This window comes from Mauremys mutica, chromosome 6, assembly GCF_020497125.1.
Source record: "Mauremys mutica isolate MM-2020 ecotype Southern chromosome 6, ASM2049712v1, whole genome shotgun sequence".
In the NCBI taxonomy this organism is placed as follows: Eukaryota; Metazoa; Chordata; order Testudines; family Geoemydidae; genus Mauremys; species Mauremys mutica.
Genome location: NC_059077.1, coordinates 47,193,306 through 47,215,250, shown reverse-complemented (window position 1 = coordinate 47,215,250; position 21,945 = coordinate 47,193,306). Strand labels below are relative to the sequence as shown.

Below are 21,945 nucleotides of genomic sequence, written 5' to 3'. Positions count from 1 at the left end.
TGTGATATGCTTGCTTTGATCTGCTTAGCTTTTGGAAATCCAGGGGCTCCAGGCTGCTGGCCTCATGGTGCCCGGAGTTCCTAGGGACAGCTGTGTCCGCCATTAGAGAATTTTTTCCTGAGAACCCCCTGTAACATTTTGTGAACCCCCAGAGGTTCACGAACGCCAGTTTGGGAACCACTGTCCTAGATAATGGAAATAAAACTTCGGTTCCAACCCTATTGTCTGCTTATATATCAAATGAATACATATGAAAATGTTGATGTACATCAGAAGAACAAAGCAGTCAAATTACACCAGAAAATACAACATTTTATATTTTTTTTACCTTAAAATGATCTGTATTGATTTTGCTTGTTCATCCTGAAAGACTTTTACAAGCTGCCAATCTTTGGCAATCACAATTCATGTTAAGAGCCACGACAGTACTGCCTAGTTCTCAGTTTCCAAGTGTAACTTAAAAGTTGTCAATTTAGATGCCTATAAGCATTGCTTGTTTTTCCATTTTCCTTTCCAGTAATTCTTTTAAACTGTTCTTCCTGTGTTTGAAGTATAGGTAATCAGAGAGAGAATGGCTGAGTCTGGCCTTTTCAAAGGGTCTAAAGCTCAGGCATTCCTTGTTATTTGCAAAGCCTCTCTCTTCTTGGTTCTCTTCTTTATCTTGATTTCCTTTCCCCTTCTCCAGTCCTCCTCTCAACATTTCCTCCTTCTCATCACAGTAGGACTCTTTGAAATCTTTCATCACATAGTCTGGTTTGCTAGACAGATCTCGGGGCATATACAGCTTGTTGTTTTCATGATGGTACATGACAGGACTGTACTGCTCTGCTTCATAGCAGTTGTCTTCCTCTTCCTCCTGACATGAGCTTCCCTTGGCACTCTCACCATCAGAATGAAATGAAATTCCTTTCCCTTGGCTTTTCTGGGAAAGGTCAAAAGGCTCTTCCTGTTCCAAGTTTCTCAAGACACCTGTTTGGGACAGTGTAATTCTTCCTCTTCCAAAACCTTATGGTGGTTTAAAAAAAAAAGTTACAATTTATACATAACAAGTTTATTTAATACTGCCTTTCTAGTCAAAGCATGGCTTGGGCTTAGATTTATAAAAATAAAATAATGCAATTTGTGTGAGATGGCAGAATATTTAAACATTGAGGGCCCTTACAGAGTATCCTTCACCCAATTAGCTCCAAGCACTTAATAAACATTTGTCTCTTGGCAGCCCAAGAGTTACTGTAGAAAAGCACTATTGTACCCTTTTACAGATGAGTAAACTGAAGCACACAATAGATTATTGAACTTGTCACAGTCGATCAGTAACACAGCTAGGAACAAAAACCAGTAGTCTTGACCTCCAGTTGACTACTTTTGCTACTAGATTTACCCACTTCTTTCCTCTTTCATATTTTTACCTACACCTTGATCTTGATTGTCTACATCACAATCAAAGTTCTAATATCTGCCCATTCGCAGGGAGGAAAAAAGGTATAAAAACCTGTTAACACATTTTATGGCTACTCTGTTTCCAAGGCAATGTTATTAAAATGGTAGACCTGATCATTTCTAAATAATACATATCCATTTAGTTTGCTCTTCCTCATTTAGTGGTGCTGAAAACCTGCTATGCATTATTCAGTACTTCTGCTAAGTTACTGGGGAAATCATAATCAGATGATATTTTTGAACTTAGTTTCTTTCTCTCCATAACAATACTCATATTGTCTTGTCTCGATATTTGCCTGAGTGTCTGCTCTGTGTGTTTCTCTTCTGCTTGTTTGAAAACAGAAGTGAGCCCAGACTATAACCTCAGATCCCAAAACCCTCCAACTGTGAGGAAGCTCAAATCAGGATTCCAACTTTGCAGTTTGGGCCCATCTTTTTTTTTTTTAAATCATTGAGTGAAATCCTAGTCCGATTGAAGTCAATAGCAAAACTCCCATTGACTTCAGTGGGGCCAGTATTTCACCCCTTGGTTCTATTTCCTCTGTACCTGGCAACAACTTCCACAGAATGCATGCAGCAGTTACCGTGTGACAGGTTGTGTTTGTTGAAAGGGTTTATTGCCTGGCAGCAACTCTTATAAATTCATCTGTTTCATGGCTGATAAGCCTGAGGGAGTGAGGAATCTGTATGCACTGAAATGCGCATAACCTGCTTATAGTTATGGGTAAATTAAACTCCATTGTAGTGTAAGAGACAAACATGGGGGAGAAAACCCTGTACTGTAAATATCAGGTCAGCCAAACTGTTACATGTTACGATCCACTTCTGTCTCATTTTAAGACATTATTAAAATCATGTATTACAGGCTATAGGCATCCTAGCAGCTATTAAAAACACACCAACAAATTCCACCTGGCTAAAAAAGCCAGTTATTAAGAAAATCTAACTTAATAAAATCTCTCTGCCACCCAGCTTCCCAAATGAAACCCATGTCCCAACCACCTCAATTCTGCCCAAATGCCCGTTTGAAGAAACGGGCTTTGCAGCATATTCTTCAAGGATTAACAAATGTAGATTGCTCAGACCAAGATGGGGAGTAGATTTCAAAGGTGTGGGCCCTAATGGAGAAAACTCTCATGAATGCTCATTTCCCTGTAAACTGAGAGAGCTCTAGCTTGAGCTCCTCCTCTGATCTCTGCCCAGCTTGACCCAGCTATCTCTCAGGTGGGAAGATTCCAGACTATTAGGGGCTTTACAGGTCAAACCAACACTTTGGAAGCCAATAAGCAGTCAGTGAGGATCATGGGGCGCTGGTGCCCAATGCTTCCCTGTGAGATACTGCAACAAGAAATCTGCTATATCTTGTACCAGCTTCGAGCCTCCAAAGGATATGGCTCATGACAGCATGGTCAAAATCTGAGAGGAAAAAGTTGTAATCTCCTGACCAGATGAAGTTGGAACAAAGTCCTCCTGGCCAGTGCCTGGTCTAAAAACAGCTGGGAATCCCACCAAATGAAGTTGCAAATTTTACTCAATAATAATGGAACTACACCCTCAATCAGGAGGGTCAATATAATCTCAGCTATGTCCTCCAATTGTTTCTTCAACCCATCATGATCACCTTGGTTTTATCAGGACTGACTCCAACCAACTCTCTCCCATCCGTGGCCCAAACTTATCAGTGAGAGAGAAAATCTACTGCACTATCTACGCTCGACAAGATGGAGATACAAGGATGATGGATATTGGGGAACAGTGACAAGTCAGGCTGGGGATAATGTTTAGAAGATATTGATGTGGTTCAATAAATCTCTCTCACTCTAATATAATCTCCCAGCAATATGAGGTTCAGTAACTTCTAGTATCAAAAGCAGAGAAACAACTGTATCTATGTTACTGTGCCTTTTACAGTGTTGTTATGTGCATTCAGACATTGCAAGCACAACTTTCTTGCTAGTTATTACCTTGAGAATGAAATCCTCTTTCCATGACCCCGTGTTTGACTTTCATGTGTCTGGTGAGGTTTCCCTTCAAGGTGAATTTGCTGGGACAGTAGAGACACTTGAATGGTTTGCTGTCTGAATGCAAGTGCATGTGTCCCATTAAATTGTGCATTCTGTTAAATTCCTTTCCGCATAGCTGTCAAGAATAATGGACATTAAAATGATTTATTTTGTAGATGTACCTACAAGGCAAGCAGGTAAATACAATCTCCCCTTGAGATGAGAATGTACTGCAGCCCAGACAGCTTCTGCCAGGAACTTCATTTTATCATTCCAAATTGTGTCCGAAGAACAAAAACAAACTGTCACTATAGGAATGTGTGCTTGGGCTTATTTTGTCCAGACACATTCAGACACAGCTAAGCAAAGACTTTGTTTTTGGGGTTTTTTTAAATGATGTAAGAATCAAAATCAAGGCCCCTTCAGAATCAGAAAGCCCATAGAATGGGAATAAGAGGCTCAGTTCTATAGGCCTAGACAAATCACAAGTGCAAAATTCTGTTCAGTCAGGGCATGTACTTTCTGCTTTTTAAATCTAGACCTTAACCAGGAACAACACCATACCATGATGGAACGTGGAGAACTTCTGATGAAAGATCAGAAAGGTGAAAGGTATCAGTAAAGCAGTGAACCAGTGTATGGCTTCCATATCCATGGACTTCAAATAACAGAAGCTTTTAGCTGAAAGATAGTAAAAGCAATTCCTTCCCTCCCTACCCCTTCCATTCTTCTCTGATCCTCTCCTCTTCTGTGTACTAACTTCTGTATTTTATGCCTGTGATGAGTAAGCTGGAGTTTATACAATCTTGTGGCTGCAACAATGACTCAGGTTTCCCTGGAGCATGTTAGTGCCAACACCAGCCATTGATCCAGCAGGTTTCCCTTTGATGAAACAATATGTTGGCTTTTTGTTTTGTTTTGTTTCTAGATGTCTCCTTTCATTACCTCTTCCCCTATAAACAAAATGTGCTCTCAAACACACAGGCGTTTGTTAACCTGGACTACTGGACTTCCAATTCCTGATAAGAATGTAAAAGTAACTTTATTTCTTTCTTTTGGATTGGTGTCTCCTCCAAGCAGGAATGTTTCCAGCAGCTGTAGAACCTGCTGCATGCTGTCCATTTGAACTCCTTTTTGGAAGAACTTTAGCCAAAGACTTTTCCCAGTTGAACTGATTAATCAGCATCTTCATATTACATGAGCCCAGGGGCTCCTTAGCTAAATATAGTGCTTTCTAAAGGGAGAAAATGCTAAAAGAGCATTTCACTAGATTTAAACTAGAAACTTTGGTTTCATTTGAATTCAGATTTAGATATTTAACATAGTTTTGAGAAATCTGCTATACCATTGTTTGAGGGAATATTCAAATTTGTCAAGTTGTCTACCAAAATACCTGCTGTTGTGGGGGAAGTTTAAAATTGTGGGCTGATCTTGGGTAGAATACTCTTCCCTCTCTTGCCCCCCCGCCGTTTTTTTGACACTATAACTGCTCCCCACTTTCCTCAGAGAAAAGTTAACTGGACTATTAAAAACTGCATGGTATCTGAGTATTATTTTAAAATCTACGATGGTAGAGTTGAATGAATATTGGGAAAAAAATCTGAAAATAGTCACTTGCATTTTTAAATTATTTGCTTCCGCTGTGTTAGTCCTTGTTTTGCTTTCTGCAAATATGCTAGCAAGTTTATTGGCAAAAGTGTTCACAGAAAAAAACAGTTTTAACTAAATACTTCAGAATACTCACAGAAAATGAATTATTAGTTTGTAACTATGAGTATTCACACAGGACACTTGATTCTAAGAGTTATTCATCCAGTTAGGAAACAGGACTGTATGTACTATGCATCCAAGAAAGGTAACATGCCTCATGGGTTATATTTCAAATGTTGATTATTGAATATTTGCAATGAACAGGCATTTATCGGTCAAGAATTATTTGTAGAAATTGTGACAAATCATTTCAGACCTATACATTCGAGAATTATAAACTGTTCATAGACAACTGACTCATTTTCTGCTTGTGAAATCTTGTTTTGTCAGTTGAATAGTTGCCCACTACTTGACCACCTCTATTCACAGCAGACTGTATACAGAAATAATAACATATGCAGATTTCACCATGATCTGGATCTCTTCCATCCTCAGATTGCTGTCTGATGCTTTTTTAATTTAGTTTTTTGCTAATCTTTTGTAGTGGCAGTGACTGCAGCAATTGACTTACCATAATCTGTGTGATCAAATACTACAGGATCAAACTCTGCTCTCATTCACATTCACTGAGCAATCCTATTGAAATCAATGCTGCAAAAAGCATCCTAAATATGTTGGGAGGGGAATGGAGAGGCAAAGGAGTGTTGATTAGCATAGTAAAGTCTGTGAAGGGCAATAGCTGCTCTTGACAGCAGCTGGAACAGCCTATGATATATCAATGGTTCTCTGAATTAAAAAACCCTTTATAGCGATGAACTGTGTTTTGCCAAACAGATATTTTTTAGCATGAGCTCATCTATTGTTCGTGTTACGGCTAATCTGTTTCTCAGCCTGGTAGATATTAATACCTATACATCTAAAACACTAACCAAAGAAATGGAAGTAAAACACCAGTCTGAATAATTAAAGTAGTTATTTTATCTAGGAATCTTTATAGGGTATTGGGTATAAAAATAAGTTCTGTAAGAGCCTTTTTGGCCAGTAGTACATATTTCTGCTTCTTTACTCGGGAGGAAAGAAAAGGACATATGATGTGGCACAACATGGGTTTTAGTTTCTGGACAAAGAGGACAGGGTTTCCATTTCCCTGAATCATTCACAGTTTCAGGGATGGAATACAGCTAAATTTGCCACTGACCCTAAAGCCACTTTTCACTAGAGCTGAGGAATGTAGTTGGAATCTGAATCTGTGATTGGGGGCGGGGGGAAAAGAGTGATGTCAAGAGAGAACCCATGGGAGAGGTTCTACAGGAAAATAAAACAAGGGAAATAAAATTATATCTTTTGGGGAGAGAGGGTGGCAGTGAGGGGCACTATTACAGGACGAGCTGGTCCTCTGTGGGGTTTCGGGCTCAGTTCCACTCTCTGCCAGGCTTAGCCTACCTTCCCAACTGAAGGGAATAAGTTCCAGGGTCACATGGTAGAAGATTGTGACTCAGAGTCAGGTCTGTGGATATATAAATGACATCTTGAGTTCAGGGAGCAGGCCAGAGAGAAAAAGGGAGCAGAGAGGCTCTCCTTAAGTCCCAGGCTGACAGCCTGGGAGTGGAACCCTGCTGGGAGCCGGCTAGCAAGTCTGGAAGCCAGTCTGCTGGAAGAAAACTCCAGCAGAATATAGTAAAGAGGCTCTTAATTCCCAGGCAGTGAGATCAACAGGGAGCAGTTAGTTTACTGTGAGAGATCCCAGGTCAGGGAAAAGGACACGGTTTACATGTGGAACTTATGTTAAACTGGTTTATTTGTGAGACATAAAACTCCGTCCCTGACAAAAAGGAACTGAACTCCTATAGCTGCTGAGAGAGCTGCTGGTTTGATGCACTGGCCAGTGAGTTTGGCCCACTGGCTTACAGGTACTTCATTACAAAACTTTGAGTAAGCTGAGCCATTTGCTCATGCTGTGCAGTAACCCATAGCAGAAAGCACCACCCTCCAAAGTCTTGCTATTAGAATCTGTCAAGCATTTTATGAGTCTTTAAAAAGCTTTTAAAACATGATTTCATTGTCATTGGCTACTGGTTTGAAACAATGCTCTTGGATATAATGGGGAAACTTGTACACACTAGCACCCTTGTGGGCAGTCCTGGAAGAGAAGTCGAGGACCGAATGAGCATGAATTAATCTCTTACTCCAAGATGGAAGCTACCAAGTGTACTTGGCAGTATTGGAGAGAAAACCGTATTGTTCTATATTAAAGGTCCAAATTCTATTGATTTCAGTGCCAACGGCAAACCTCCTATTAATTTCAGTAGAAGCAGTCCTCACATTTTACTATAGCAATAGTGTACCAGTGGGAGCAATTGCTGTAGATTACTGTAGTATTTTTTTGTTAATAAGGAAGCCTAGACTTTATTTTTTAAAAGCTGCAAGGATCTTCACCCTTCAGAGAACGAGCCAAATGAGATTACAAGCTGCAGCTGGGTGAGGAAACACAAGGCACAGCTATTTTCTACTCCCTAGCACCAGATAGTCTGTGCGTGGCTGTGATTAGACATATAGGAAAGCCTTGTGTTTTCTTTTGCTATGAGAAAAAAGCCATGAAAATTGCAGCCTGCAGTGAGATAGAAAGGCCACTGCTGTGCTGTCCTTCCCTTACATTCTTCTTCTTTTATTTTTTTTCTTCATAAGAAGGGTGTTCCTTTCCTCACAGAGAGAGAGAGAGGGAGAGGGAGAAAGACTGTAAACTGTCCAAAAGGACCGTGAGAAAACAGGAAACTTTGAAAAGTACAAGAGAAAGCAAGATGAAATCTATTTGCAGGCGGTTCCCTAGGGACATATGAGCCATTGTTAAGCAGGCAGTTCATGCAGCTATATCCTTCCTTCTGCTGAGGAGGAGCTTGGTGCCAAAAGGCTGCTATCTGGTCATTGCCTTAACCCTCTGAATACCATCCAAAAGAGCTTGACTAATCCAAGTTTCCTTTGGGGATTCTGCCAGACAGGCAAGGGAGATCCCAAAAGCTAGGGCCTTGCTATACCCCTCACTTATAGCAGTACAACTCCATTTGATTTCAGAGGCATTACTTCTGATTCACACTAGTGCTGTGGGAAGAATCTGGTCCACTTACTTGTTTCTGTTCTGAGAGGGGACATTGGGTGGAGATAGGAAAAAAACAGGTGTTCCACTGAAGCTTTTGCTACTAGCTGAAAAACATGTTGCTTACTACTCCAGTTTGTTCTGAATCAGAACGAAAGGCTGAAAGTTTTGAAATTTCCATAGATCAAAAATTTAGAAATTAATGTATTTGGTACCATCAAAACATTTTGTTTTGATAAGGTAAAAACGTTTTGTTTTGGTAATATCAGGACAGTAGAATATAACATTAAATACAATATGCTATAATGTTAAATATCACTATAATAAAATGAAATAATATATAAAAATATGAACAAGCAGAATTGAAATGATAAAGTCAAAACAAAATGTTTCAACATTATTGAAACAAAACAAGAAAGTTTAAACAATTTGTTTAGACTTTTTCCCATTTAACATTTTAATTGAAATAATTATATGCCTATTAAACATTTTGATTTTGACAAAATTGCAGTTTCCAACAGAAAACTATTTAATTTAAATTTTTTTTGATTAGCTCTACTCTTGGTTTCCCTTAAGAACCAATCTAGTTCCAGACTGTTGAATGAAGAATTTACAGAGATTGCATCCAGATCAATCTCCAAGTATTTATGCAGAAACTATGCATTTATGCTGCACTCAGTTACTGTGTGCTTAATAGTTACCCAAGTGAGAATGAAACATGCAAGTTTGGGCATTTTAAGATAAAGCTATATTACTAAGCCATGTGGTCAGTTAAAAGAAGTAATACATAAAAGAATCTAAAAGGATGATTGTACAGACCAGCCTTAAGCAGGAAAAGAAACTTGAATATCTTCCCTATGAATTAGAGGTGGGTGTAAACCAGAACCACAAATCTAAATGCCTCCAAACTTAGGGGAAGTTCAGATCTAGGTGTGTTTTACATCCCTTTAATTTCCTGTGTGCTGTCTTGATGGAGGTAGCAATCCTGCCTAAGATGATCCTATGTTATTTGGTTGACACCACGAATAGGCAAACAAGTATTTTTCAGAAGTCTGTTTTGTTAGGATACTAATGTCCTGGCCAAATTTCAGTTTGGGGCAATTACATTTGGCCTATTCAAAATCTATCTGTAGTTCTGTTTTGCTATGATGTACTTTGTGTCCTGCACCAGCTATGGTGTAGACTTATGGTGCACTGTTAATGTTGGTACATTTCTGTGACTCCCAGGGTCAATGTCTTGATCTGTGTGTTTAATAGGTGCATCAGGTTGTTGAGCACTTTGTCTTCCTTTAGAATGAAATATGCCAGATAAATGTCAGGTATTTTTATTATTATCAGACTAGCAACTACATTCAGTACTCACTAAATCAAAACTACAATTTCAAGATTGAGAATATGGATAATATTTAAGGGTGTGTGTGTGTGTGTGTTGGGGGGAATGAAAAATAATCTGGAAGTTCTCCTGCCCCTTTTTTTTGGATGTTATTCCTGCCCTGAAACTACTTGGCTTAAGAAAAGAAACCAAACAATTATTTTGAAAAGTGAATTTGAAAAAAGATGTAATATTCTTTTAGGCATTGCTTTTCCAACTGCATCCGGCCACACGTAATGAAATCTCAGGAGCATTCACTGATGATGTACCTCTGCAAACTCATGAGAAATGCTTACCTTGCATTTAAAGGGCTTGACATCAGAGTGAACAATCATGTGTGCCTTCAGAGTCTGTTTCTGCACAAAGCTTTTGAAGCACAGGTGACACTGGTAGGCTCGGATATTGGTGTGGATCAACACATGTCTCTTCATGTTGGCTAGCAGAGTAAACTCCCGGCCACAGATCCCACATTTGTGCTCTTTCACACCCTTATGGAAACAGAGAGTCATAAAATTGAATACGTGTGCCTGTTTCAGTCATTTATTTTCAAAGCCGTTATATGAATATATATTCAAGCTGTGCTAGTGAAGCAATGAATACATTAAATTCTTGTTAATATCACCCTGCTGAAGTGGTAGATATTTGGATATTTTTTTCTTCTGGTCAATTTCTGTAAGATTCTAAAAGGTGGAAAAAGAAACCATAAAATGTCTATACCACAAAACAGTATAAATAGCACTGAGGAACAATAAGTGTCACTTCCCTCAATAAGTTTTACAGAGCAGTCATATCAGGTTATTCTGCCTCAGCTTTCAAACTCTGTTTAGCTAATCTTTTGCACTTCTGTGGTGCTTTCATCCAAGGATCACAGAGCACTTTATGAACATTAATGTAGGGGAGCATGTTCTCCATTTCACACATGGGGGAAAACCAAAGCATGGGGAAGTGAAATCACTTTCCCAAGGTCCCACAGGAAGTCTGTGGCAGAGCCATTAAACTGAACCCGGGTCTCCTGATTTCTGTTCTGTGCCTTAGGCACAAGACCATCCTGTAGGCTACAAGAGCATCATGTGATTTTATTAGTGGTGAGAAATGATTATACAACACTGTGGGGAAAATTTTCAGAAGTATCTAACTCAGTGGTTCTCAAATTTTTCTGCTGGTGACGCCTTTCACATAGCGAGCCTCTTAGTGTGACCCCCCCCCTTATAAATTAAAAACACTTTTAAAATATATTTAATGCCATTATAAATGCTGGAGACAAAGCGGGGTTTGGGGTGGAGGCTGACAGCTCACAACCCTCCAAGTAATATCCTTACGACCCCATGAGGGGTCCCGACCCCCAGTCTGAGAACCCCTGATTTAACTCCTTTTAGAAAATAGGTTGTCGTAGCCTGTCGCTTGCTTTTGAAAATTTTACCTTGTATTAATATCACTAGGACACCCAAATGACAAACCAATGGCAATATTCTTCTACCCCACTGTATAGCTTAACTACCAATTGCATGTATACCAATAGCATGTCAAACATGTATAAACTTATTAAGTGAGACATAAAATAATTTGCCAACATCTGATAACATTGAGCCTGGGATAATCCCTGCTGAAGTCAATGGTAAGACTTTTTACTTCAGTGGGTATTGGATCAAGCCCTATGTAACAAAGAAAGAGCCTGCCTCTATTTTGAAGAAAAATATGGAAAAATAATACCTGCTCAATTTTTGTAAGAAGCAAAGAGTCATGCAATTAAGCAATAATATTAGTGGCACTGGGCATTTCATGGGGATTATTGACCCTCCCTAGGCATAAGACATTAACTGTGGATACGAATGATAGCTTTGAGATACCCAACTACCTAATCTGAGGCTGCACTCAGGCAGCTAGACAGCTAAGTACTTAAATTGTGCTCACAACTGACCACACCTGACTAATTGTGGGTGAAAAGTAGAGGCTCTTTCTTGGGCAAGAGGGTGTTGCATTTTTTAATTGCAAGTTTTTATTAGACTTTTAGATAAGTTTAAAATTATTGAGTAAATCCAAAGAAGGGTTGATTCTACAGAAGCGACAGCAGGGGAATTGGGAAGAAAACCAGAAGTGAAAATAGAGATTATTCTTTAAAAAAATAGCTTATAATGCTTAAATTTTGCAATTTTCTCTCTTCTTAATGTTTAAATTTAAACATTAACCCAAAGTAGACCCCCTGGGGGAAAAAACACAAATCTGAAAGCAATTCTTCATAAAACATATGGATGTGTTCATTAGTTTATCAGCACTAGTCTATTAAAATGCATTTTGATAGATTAAAATTGATCTTTACAATATGTTTGTGATGTTGGGATAATTCTGATTTCAGTTGTTACACATCACGTTGAAAACTCTTTTCTGTTTTAAAACAATCTCCAGTTATTCATTCCAAATTATATACCTAATCCAAAACCTATTGACGCCAGTGCAAAGACTCCCATTGATGTCAATGGACTTTGGATCAGGTCCTTTTTTGCCCAGCTCTAATCACTTGTACTCTGGATTATTTCTACATAAAATGATCGAGGTTGGTTTGGTTTTTCTAAATATAGTGCAGAAGCTGCTTATACAAAATCTGCCAAGCAGTAATATACTTGCCTATGCACAGGTATAAAAAAAGTTCTGTAGCAGTTTCACTGCTAAAGATCATTATGCAAAACTATGGTTTTCAAAAACCAAACTGGAGCAGAGGATGTGAATTGAAATTTGGAAAGCAATACAAGCAACTTGATTGAACTCCTGGTTATGGTCTTTTTCTTGCATTGCCTTTGTTAAGACTAGAGCCAGTTACTGTTATTGGCCATAGTGTTTTGGTTCTCTTTGCATAAAATTCAAATCCATACAAAGGGCCTCTACAAGGGCCTGTATACCATGTCAGTTCTTTTGGGGACTTAAATGGGACTTTAATGGTGCATAATCCTTGTGCTGGCCTTCAGAGCCGGGGCAAATTTAATCATTAGTGTCTTACCTTGTGGGTTAAAGAGTGTTGCTTGAGATGGTGGGGCTGCACAAACTCCATGCCACATTCAGTACAGATGTATGGACGTATGTCTTTGTGCTTCATCATGTGATTTTGCAGCTGGCTTGGGTACTGGAAAGTTTTATCACATTCTGTGCAATTGTATTGTATAGGACCTCGATGGGTTGTTAAATGTCTCTTCAGCTGGGCCAGGGTTGGAAAGTCAAGACCACACTCCACACAAATGTTCTCTCGGCCACTCTCATGCTTGGACTCGTGGGCTTTCAGCTCACTTGGATAGGCAAAACCTCTGCCACAGATCCTACAGTTGTAGGGCTTGATGTCACTGTGTTGCATCATATGTCTCTTCAGGTGACTGGTTTGGGTGAAAGCCTTGTGACAGACCTGGCACTTATGTGGTCGAGTGCCCTGGTGTGTCAACATATGAGTGTGCAAGTGACTCAACTGCTTGAAAAGCTTGCCACACCGAGTGCAAGCATGAGGTTTGATGCCACTATGTCCCAAGATGTGGGTGACCAGGTTGTACTTGGAAGTGTAGGACTTTTCACACATTGGGCATTGCCATCGTTTTTGTTCTCCCCCTACATCAACATAATAGCTGTCGTCAATCTGGAGGTTGACATCTACTCTTTCCACCTTCTGTTTATTGTCACCACTTTCCCTCGGTTCAGTCCTCCTGAATCCTGGCTCCGGGGGTCTTTTCAGTTGGAAGGAATTCCTGAAATGGAAGTTTGGGGGCATAATAAAAGGAAACATCAGGCCAGGGTGGACTTTTGGGTAATAAGAGTAAGGAGTCTGCACAAATGCAGGAGTGTTGGGCCACATCATGTTGGGCTTTATTGGTTCTTGTTTAATGGGCTTGGCTCCAAAATGCTCCAGATTTCTGTAGAACTGAAAGCCAATGTTACATAGATCAATCATTTGGGAGTTGTATTTGGGCTGTGTGGGTTGTTGGTACATCAAAGAAAGACTGGGGGAGCATACGTTGTTGTTTTCAGATCCGTGTGATGGTGACGTAGGATCTCCTGTGGGGATAGTGTGAGGCATTTTTGTGGGCATGCTTTTGCGTTTCCGGGACCCTCCTTCAAAGGATCCGTGAAAGGTTTCTATATCCCCTAGGGAAGGACCATACTGGAACTGTGCAAGCTGTGCCCTGAATTCTTCACTGAGTGGTGCAGTTCTGTGAGACTTCACATCAGGGTCCATTGGCTTCAGGCAGTGTGATGTGTGTGTTTTGTCAACATTGAAACATACATCCTCATTTTTCATCGCATTTAATTCCTTCTGCATTGTCTGCCTTCCTTCAAAAATAATAATAAAGAAATTCCTTTATTTTTTCTCATGTTCTCCTAAGGCCTGTATTTTATTGTGTAGTTTATATATTTTTTTTAAATTAAGCATTTATAAAATAGTCTCATGACCAAATAAGACAGCAGTTTACTTCTGCTATACAAAATCTGTCTGTTAGTGGAAAATGAGAAGCTTTGAAATTAATGCTTTAAATCAAGCTCGGATCAAACATTAGCTTTATGATCTAATGGTACTGTACTTGGATACATTGTTCAGCATATATTGTAATATTGCTGTGTAATTCAGCCAACCCACTTGTGGGCCAAATCCTCTCCTTGAACGTGCGTGCACAGGCACTAGAGTTTAACTCTGTAACTAAAGGATACAACAATACAAACAAGAATGCATATATTGCAGTATCGTTGTGACATAAAAATTCAAAGCCAAAATGTTTGAAGTTTGAACTTCTTTATATCATTAACTCATGCTGCTGTGGAGAAAACAATGGCAAAGTGAGTTCAGAACACTGTGTACCATCAGCTTCCACACTGGATTTCCTGGTTCCCAAAAGGTGGAGATAAACATTGTATGTGTGGTTAGGGAGTGAAGGGTTCTTCTGTTTTTAAAAAAGAAAAAAAGCTAAAATGTTGAATGGAATTCATGTGGGCAATATATATATTGTTTTTTTACCTGAAGATTGTCAGGTAAGTATGGCAGCATTTAAACAAAGAAAACATATTTAACTTAGAATAATATCAACTACCCCTTCAGCTTTCCTAAGCAGCTGACAATCTGAGTTTGCCAGCTCTACTTTGGCAACATTTCACTGCCTTTTCATGCAATAAAGTCATCAGGCAAAATCCTGAAATCCACATGCAGATTTTATGCTATTGACTCCAATGGGAGTTTCGCCTGAATAAAGATATAGTAAAATATCAAGGATTTCAGAATTTGGTCTATTTAAATTAAATCACTGGGATTTCATATTGACCTTACAATGGTACATGCTTTTTTGGTGTATTGCTGTCTGTCCAGGATGAGGTTAAAAGAAAGAACCAGACACATTTTCGCTTTGCCACCTATTACATGCTGAGGCAAGTTAATTTGTTGATAGCTATTAATAACCCCATTCTTGGGAGGCATGGAGATGGTCAAACAGTGCTAAAGAAGCTCCAGTTTCTTTATCCGGAAGCTCCAGTTTGGAGAAACTTGCTTGTAAAAATAGATGGAAGAACCTCTACATGGCCTAGATAGGGTGTGGAGAGCAGAAGACATCTAAAAGACTTGGTCGCAAGCAGATAAGTTAAATCTTTTTAGAATATACAGGAGCAAAATCTGAGGAGTTCCGGGGAGATCTCTGAGGCAAAGGCTAGGTGATGCTACTTTTCAGACACCCGGCAGATAAAACAGACAAACTTTTAGGATAAGAATCCTCAATGATGGTAGTAGAACTAATGGGAATGCCTCAGTGCATGAAGGAGGAACAAGTCCTGGGGCCTCTAGACGTATATTTAGTAAAAACAGAATAGTAATAGTAGAATCTAATGTTCTAGCCTGAAAAAACTCTTTAAGACAGGGATTATAGGGGCTATCATCACCTAGAGCTGAACTCCCACCCAAATCCAGTCCCTCTTTTGGGAACACACAATGGTTTGGTTTATAAAAATGGGAAATCCTTTGAGACCCAAGAGGGACTTAGATGACTCCCTCTCCCCACATTTTCAGGGGGTAAATGTCAGGCAAATTTGAACTCATTTTAAGTTATTCTAAATGTATGTAATTTTAATTTGAAAAATTTAAAAAAAAATTAATTTGACTACCTAGGTCTCAAAATATAAGTCTTCCCTAAACATTGTGGGCCCAACTTTCCATTGTCCTGCTCCTTGTATACTCATTTACATCTGTGCAAAGTACGTAAAATGTTAGACAAGTGCCAGGCAGTAGCAAATTAGGCCCTGTTGTCATTATTGTAATGCTGTCAAGAATCTATAGAAATTACAATGAGTAAGTGCCTTAGTAGGTGCTCATTGCTCTGTTGTCTCTATGTTGCCTGCTTCTCTCAGCTTTTATTATCTTCACTGGTGTCTGAGGATTTCAAACCATCCTGAGACTGAAGTAGTGGCAGAGTGTTTGAGAGTCTTTTCCTTGAGGTAAAAGGAGTATTACTGGAGAGGAATCCTTTTATTGCTCAACAAAAGCATTAGTCACTTTCACAAAAAGCTTATGTCATATTATCCTATAATGGATTACCATATAAATCATTGGATCAGGAATACCTGGGAAAGAGGGAGTTCAATTATTCAAGAACCACCATTAACACAGAGGTTGGGTGCAGTCAGACTGAGGTGAATGAAGGACCTGAGATGAGAGGGAGAATAAAAGAAAATCAAATAGAATATGCCTGCAGTACCACTTTTCATAAATAATAAAATAGGGCCCCAAATCAGGCTCTGTGACTCTTCGACTCTGTACAAACATAGGGGGAGACACACCCCTGACCGTATAAATTTGCAATCTAAGTTTTGCTATGGATCATCTTGTCATTTCTGGCTCATTATTATAGTTCTGTCAAGTCTTATACTATAGAAATCAAACATTGTTGTTGTTCAAGACAAGCGACAAACCTGGGGCCTGCTCCTACTGCCTCTGAAGTCAATGGCAAAACTCCCATTAACTCAATGGGAGCATGATCTGCCCTTGGTCATAATCTCACTCCATAAAAGATTGCTAAACCTTTCAATGGATGACCAAATTATAGAAGAGACTTCAGACTTGATAACAGATTTAAGGATTAATTCCTTCACAGACGTAAGGTGTAGTGCCTTCTGCTTTAAATAACTGTGCAAGAAGACATCATGTTACAGTACCTTTAAAGAGCATATTTCCTCATTACTTTACTTTATTTCTCTTTAGAAGATCCCTCTTTTACTCTCAGCAGCTTAAAGAAATTTTTATCACCCTCATCTTAATTATTTCATAGATGTCTATCATTTTTAGCACATAATCACAGCATATCTCCTTTCCTCACTCTTCACCTAAATATTTGTGTTCTATGCATAATAGTGATCAATAAGCTTTAGAAATTAGTTTGGTTTAAGTCTGGATAAACATCTAAAAGCCTGAGTATTTATCTGAGCTATCTAAGGTTCTTGAGTCTGAAAACACAGTCTGGAAATCTCACCAGGACAGAACTTCTCATGCTATCTTGGCACCTGGAAGTTTTAAAAAACATATATCAAGACACTTCATAGCTTAAAAAAGGTTCCATTTCAGTTGGAGTCTAGAAATAGGTAGAGAGTTTCAAGGGATTCTTATTTACCCAAATAGTCTGCCCATCACCAATGGAATACAAGCGTATGTCTCCTTAATTTCTGTTTTTAATTTCTATACATGAATATATTGGAATATGATGTATTAGATACAAAATAGAACCACGTAAAGCATCTCTACAGTGAGTTGGGAAAGCTGTTGAGGTTTTTCCCGAACAAAGCTTCTGTACCGCTATTTATAAGTAATGTTGTTATTGAATGAACTTCCTTGAAAGAGGAAGAGAGTTTTTAACACAGAAAATGAATCACCTCTTATTTTCTCATTTCCAGGCATAATATTTCCCCAGAAGAAAAAAACCAAACTTGTACATATATCATGCAACATATTGTACCAGGGTATATATCTTTAGAGTCCCATGAGTGAGATCGTGATCCTACTGAAGTCAATGGCAAAACTCCATTTATGGAAGCCATCGCCAATTATTTGGAGAGGCAGAAGGATACCAGTATAAATGTGAATGGTCTAAGTAGCTCCAGCTTAGACTATAACTATACCTTTTCTTCTACTACTGAGCAGAGATGATAAAAATAGAAATGAGACCAGAATGAATGAGAACTGAAAAATTAAAAACGCTTTAAGATAAAAACTCTTTAAGATAGGAAACCCATACTAGTTTGATGTTCGAGTGGAGCTTGGGTCGAAGATCTGGAAACAAGCACAAAATGGAGGCTAGTATGGAAAATATAAAGGTGGTAGATTTGGGCACAGCTCCTGTTAGCACTAATAGGAACTGTGTGTTTAAACAACCTCATCTGATTCAAAAACATAGCTGAATGTACCATGTCAATTCATTCCTGCTGTCCCTGGGGGGTTGAAATACTGATGCTGGGATTTGGGAGGAAACAATTAATTGTAACTGCATTTCTTTACTATTTGATTACTTTGCTTGGGGTACATTATGAAGAGGATCAACTGACAAATAAAATACTACTATTCTCCTTCACTCCAGCTGAGCAAGTGAAAGCTTCTCAGATCTCACTATGCAAACATCTGCTTTTCAATAGTGGACATTTGCAAGCAGTCATTTTAATGACCCAGTTATTGCTGACTCAGTAGGTTTCATGAGCCTCTCCTTTACCTAACTTGCCCTAAGTGTTGTTTTGTTTGGGCCAAACCCTGAAGTCCTTACTAGTTTTTAATCATTCCTTGTTTGGGCAAATCTTCTATCGACCTTAGGATTTGACTGATTAGAAATTACACCTTTAAAAGACCCATTTGGTCATTCAGGCCAATGTAGAATTGTTCCCTACAGAATATTAGCAAAATATTTTGCTGAGTACAATTTGAATCAGTGAAAGTATTAAGCGTATTCAGACAAACGTGAATTTGTGTATTACCATTGGCTACAAGCTTTCATTTAATTAATGTGAATGAATTTGCAAAGCTCTGCCTGAGCCTATGTATCTGATCTCGCCTCACATTTCCCACTCCTCCTTTGCTTCAGCGACAATGACCTCTTCATTTCCTTCTCCCATTCCTACCTTCATGCTGCCTCCTATGCATGGCGTAACCTCCCACTCCCTGTGTGCCTCTCTTCATTCAGATCTCTCCTAAAGCCCCACTTCTTCTGTAAAGACCACAATTCGAACAAAAATGGAAATAATAAAGGAAGGTCCAACACATTTTCAATGCTTAACTAATGAGCATAATTTCAGGATTTGATGTTTAGTATTATTTCTCACTGCATGTCTTGCTCAATACTTGGCTATTTTCACAATTCCTCACGCTCTTTTAGGCGTACTATTTCCTTCATTTCTGCTGCATGCTTGAGGGAGATGTAGTAAGCAGAGATAGGTCTGAGGTGCAAAGTTCAAATTTAGATCCAGATCTGAACTTCCCTAAAGTCTGAGGATGGTCTCATCCGATGTGCCATGTCAGACCCCTCTCTAGCTGTAACTTCGTATATGTCATGTGTTCAGTATTTCTCCCCCACCTCCCCAATCATCTCCCTTAATGTACAAACAGACACAGGTGCAATTTGCACCTAGCTAATGTGGAAGCAGCTCATCTCACTGTTTGGTACCCAAATGCCAGATTATCAAACCATTGCTCTTTCTCGTCCACTTAGAGCACAAAGCTGTGAAAAAATGATGGTGTGGGCTTCAGATATGCCACTGTGTGGGCTTCAGATACGCCACTCACTGGAGAGGACAAGGAGCAACTGTAGCTCCAGTTTCCCAGTCCTCTTTCTGGTATCTCAGATCTTTTTGCTGCTGCCTGGCTAATTCCCTTTCCTTTTATGCCAACTATCTCTTTTTCACCCCTGATGTCACATTATTTCATATGTATGGAAGGTACAGCAGGATGCACTTTCCGTCTATGCTCTCCTTGCTGAAGTAACCACACATGCAAGCACATGAATATGGAAAATGGGCTGTGGCAGCCTTATTGCTGAGTGAGTCCCATTTCTCCCTAAAACACTTGTGGTGTAAGCCTGCACCATGTGGACTGAATCTAGAAGAGAGATGTTTAATGTAGAACAAAAGCATTTTTTCCTACACTTGGCAGGGGTGTGTGAGAGAGAGAAATTGTGCTAACATCAGGCAGAAGTGAGGGTGGGGGTAGGAAACTCCTCAAAAAACGTTGGACATAGAGATGCATTAGGGAGTCATAAAATGGGAGACCTTGGGGAATGAAAGGGCAGAGTTGAGAAATGTAAACTTTCTGGAGCTTTAATAAATCTCTTCTTTTAGTACCAACCACCCTTTCACTCTCTCCCTCTCTCTCACACACACACCCTCCTTTGTCTACAGGAAGGTCTATAGGACTTGAGCAACAGCTTAAATTTAACCAGGTGCTTAAGTGCTTTGTTGAAGAGGGCTGTTTTCATGAATTGAACCTAAGTGTCTTGCTAAATTATGGATATCTTTAAGATACAAGACAGGTGGTCACCTTAGCTAGTTTATTTCTCTTCCCTTTTTCTGTTTGCTGTTAATGGCATTGGAATTGGAAACATGTAAACAGTTGCTCATGAACATGATCTGGGATGATTTGAAATCAGGAAGTGGACAGGATCAGGTTTTTCTCCCTGCATGAACATGATACTGTTGAGAGGTTTGCTGTCTTTTCACTTCTCCCTGGGAAATTACCTTCATGTGCTGATTAAGGGCTGCAGGATAAAACTTCTTCTTTCCAGCAAGAAACATTTCTCATCAGCATTATCTTGTAAAGTGGAACTGATGATTTGGCAGCTCTTCTAGAGCTTGATCCAAAACTCATTGAAGTCAATGGAAGGACTCTAATGGGTCAGATCCTTTATGATTTTCTATGTAATTTGTCACAAGGCTGGTTCTCCATTGGTAACTTTTTTCTTTTTACATTCACTTGATTCACTGTGATTTAGATTTAACAGGTGGCATTCTTGACATGTCACTTAACATGTCACTTAACACTTTTTTATGCAGAAGAAGAGCCTTTAATAATTTTTCATCAGTTACATGCATAAGCCACTCCGCTGAAAAATTTTATTTTCTGAAGGATTTGAACAGTTTAACACAACACAGTAAAACAGCTCTAATAGAAACACGTGGTTTTCATTTACAGTTGTATGCAATTAAATAACATTTGGTTTCTTGGGTTATATAACACAATACTGCATTCCATGTTAGTTTCGCTGGATCTGTTTTTAGCACATACCTGACTCACTTCAGGATTGATGCTTAAGCTTTCAAGTTATTTCTCAGGCTCTCAGAGCTATCTCCATAGTCTGAGTTTCCCAAAGTAGCACATCTGCATTTGTCTCACCTGTGAAAATGATGCTAAGAATGAGAGACAGGTCATCTCTAGTCAAACGGAAAAGCAGATAGGTTTTCATTACTTGAGCCACATCTCTGTTGTTTCACTGTGCCTTTAAAAATATTTGTTTTATGCCAATCAATCACCTCTCTCACTATGTTTGGGAAATTAATTATATTAATGGGGATCAGGCAGTTCAGTCTCAGAACTATTGTTTCAGGCTGTCTGCAGACTCAGGAAGATAGTTCTGCATTGGCTACACCTAGATCACATTTGGTAGGTTTTCTTCACAAATATGAGGGCTAGAAACTTTGTTTTATTAAATAAAAGCTTAAATTATGCACCATCTGAATATGTCATGCAGGCCATAGTTGTACCTCAAGTAGGCTGAATACAGTGTTTGGCACTTCTGCATTTTCCGGATATTTATTTTCATTTTTGAGAAAGCTCCTGTGGGGAGAGGGATGGCTTTGGAGATGGTCATCAGGAGAGGAGGACTAGGCTACAAGCTAGTAGTCTGAGGGGGCGAGGAGAGAGAGAGAACACCTCTGATCTAGTACTATAATACTTATTCTTAATAGCTTAATCCACATTTATATCTATTAATCAAAATTATTAGTATAAATATGGATCCAGGTATCAGGATGAAGTACTTTATTAAACAGTTATACAAATTCATCATCCTATATATAGCTCATTTAAAATAAATGAAAATACTGTAGGGAAAATTTGGCCCCATGTATATTCTTTGCTATGCTTTCCCTTATGTACCAATACTGCAGCCTTTCTGCTGTGTGGGATCTGTCCATTGTGACAGGGTCAGGCCAGATAGCTACAGGAGAGTTTTAGAAGGCACATACATTAGTCCCAGATTAAGTAGATCCCTTTTCCCTGGATAAGGTAACAGGGGCAGTTCCAGAACAAGCAGGAACTTGCTGGAACCAACTAAGGCAGGCAGGCTAATTAGGACACTTGGAGCCAATTAAGAAGAAACTGCTAGAATCAATTAGGACAGGCTGGCTAATCAGGA

The 21,945-nt window shown here is 39.1% G+C and overlaps 1 protein-coding gene across 2 annotated transcripts; it reads right to left on the bottom strand.

Annotated features, from left to right (window-relative positions):
- Window positions 1-422: 422 nt before the first annotated feature.
- ZNF366 (zinc finger protein 366) lies at window positions 423-20,897 on the bottom strand. 2 transcript variants are annotated; one of them, XM_045021263.1, is made up of 6 exons: window positions 20,817-20,897; window positions 16,127-16,208; window positions 12,549-13,861; window positions 9,853-10,044; window positions 3,405-3,579; window positions 423-1,005 (listed from the first exon to the last, which is right to left on the bottom strand). In XM_045021263.1, the coding sequence occupies exons 3-6, from the start codon at window positions 13,848-13,850 to the stop codon at window positions 473-475; spliced, it is 2,202 nt and encodes a 733-aa protein (XP_044877198.1). In that variant the 5' UTR covers window positions 13,851-13,861; window positions 16,127-16,208; window positions 20,817-20,897; the 3' UTR covers window positions 423-472. The 2 variants fall into 2 exon arrangements, 1 of the variants encoding a protein (XP_044877198.1); XR_006580448.1 differs by lacking the exons at window positions 3,405-3,579; window positions 9,853-10,044; window positions 12,549-13,861; window positions 16,127-16,208; window positions 20,817-20,897 and adding an exon at window positions 1,253-1,409 and having other exon boundaries at window positions 864-1,005.
- Between the last annotated feature and the right edge of the window lie 1,048 nt (window positions 20,898-21,945).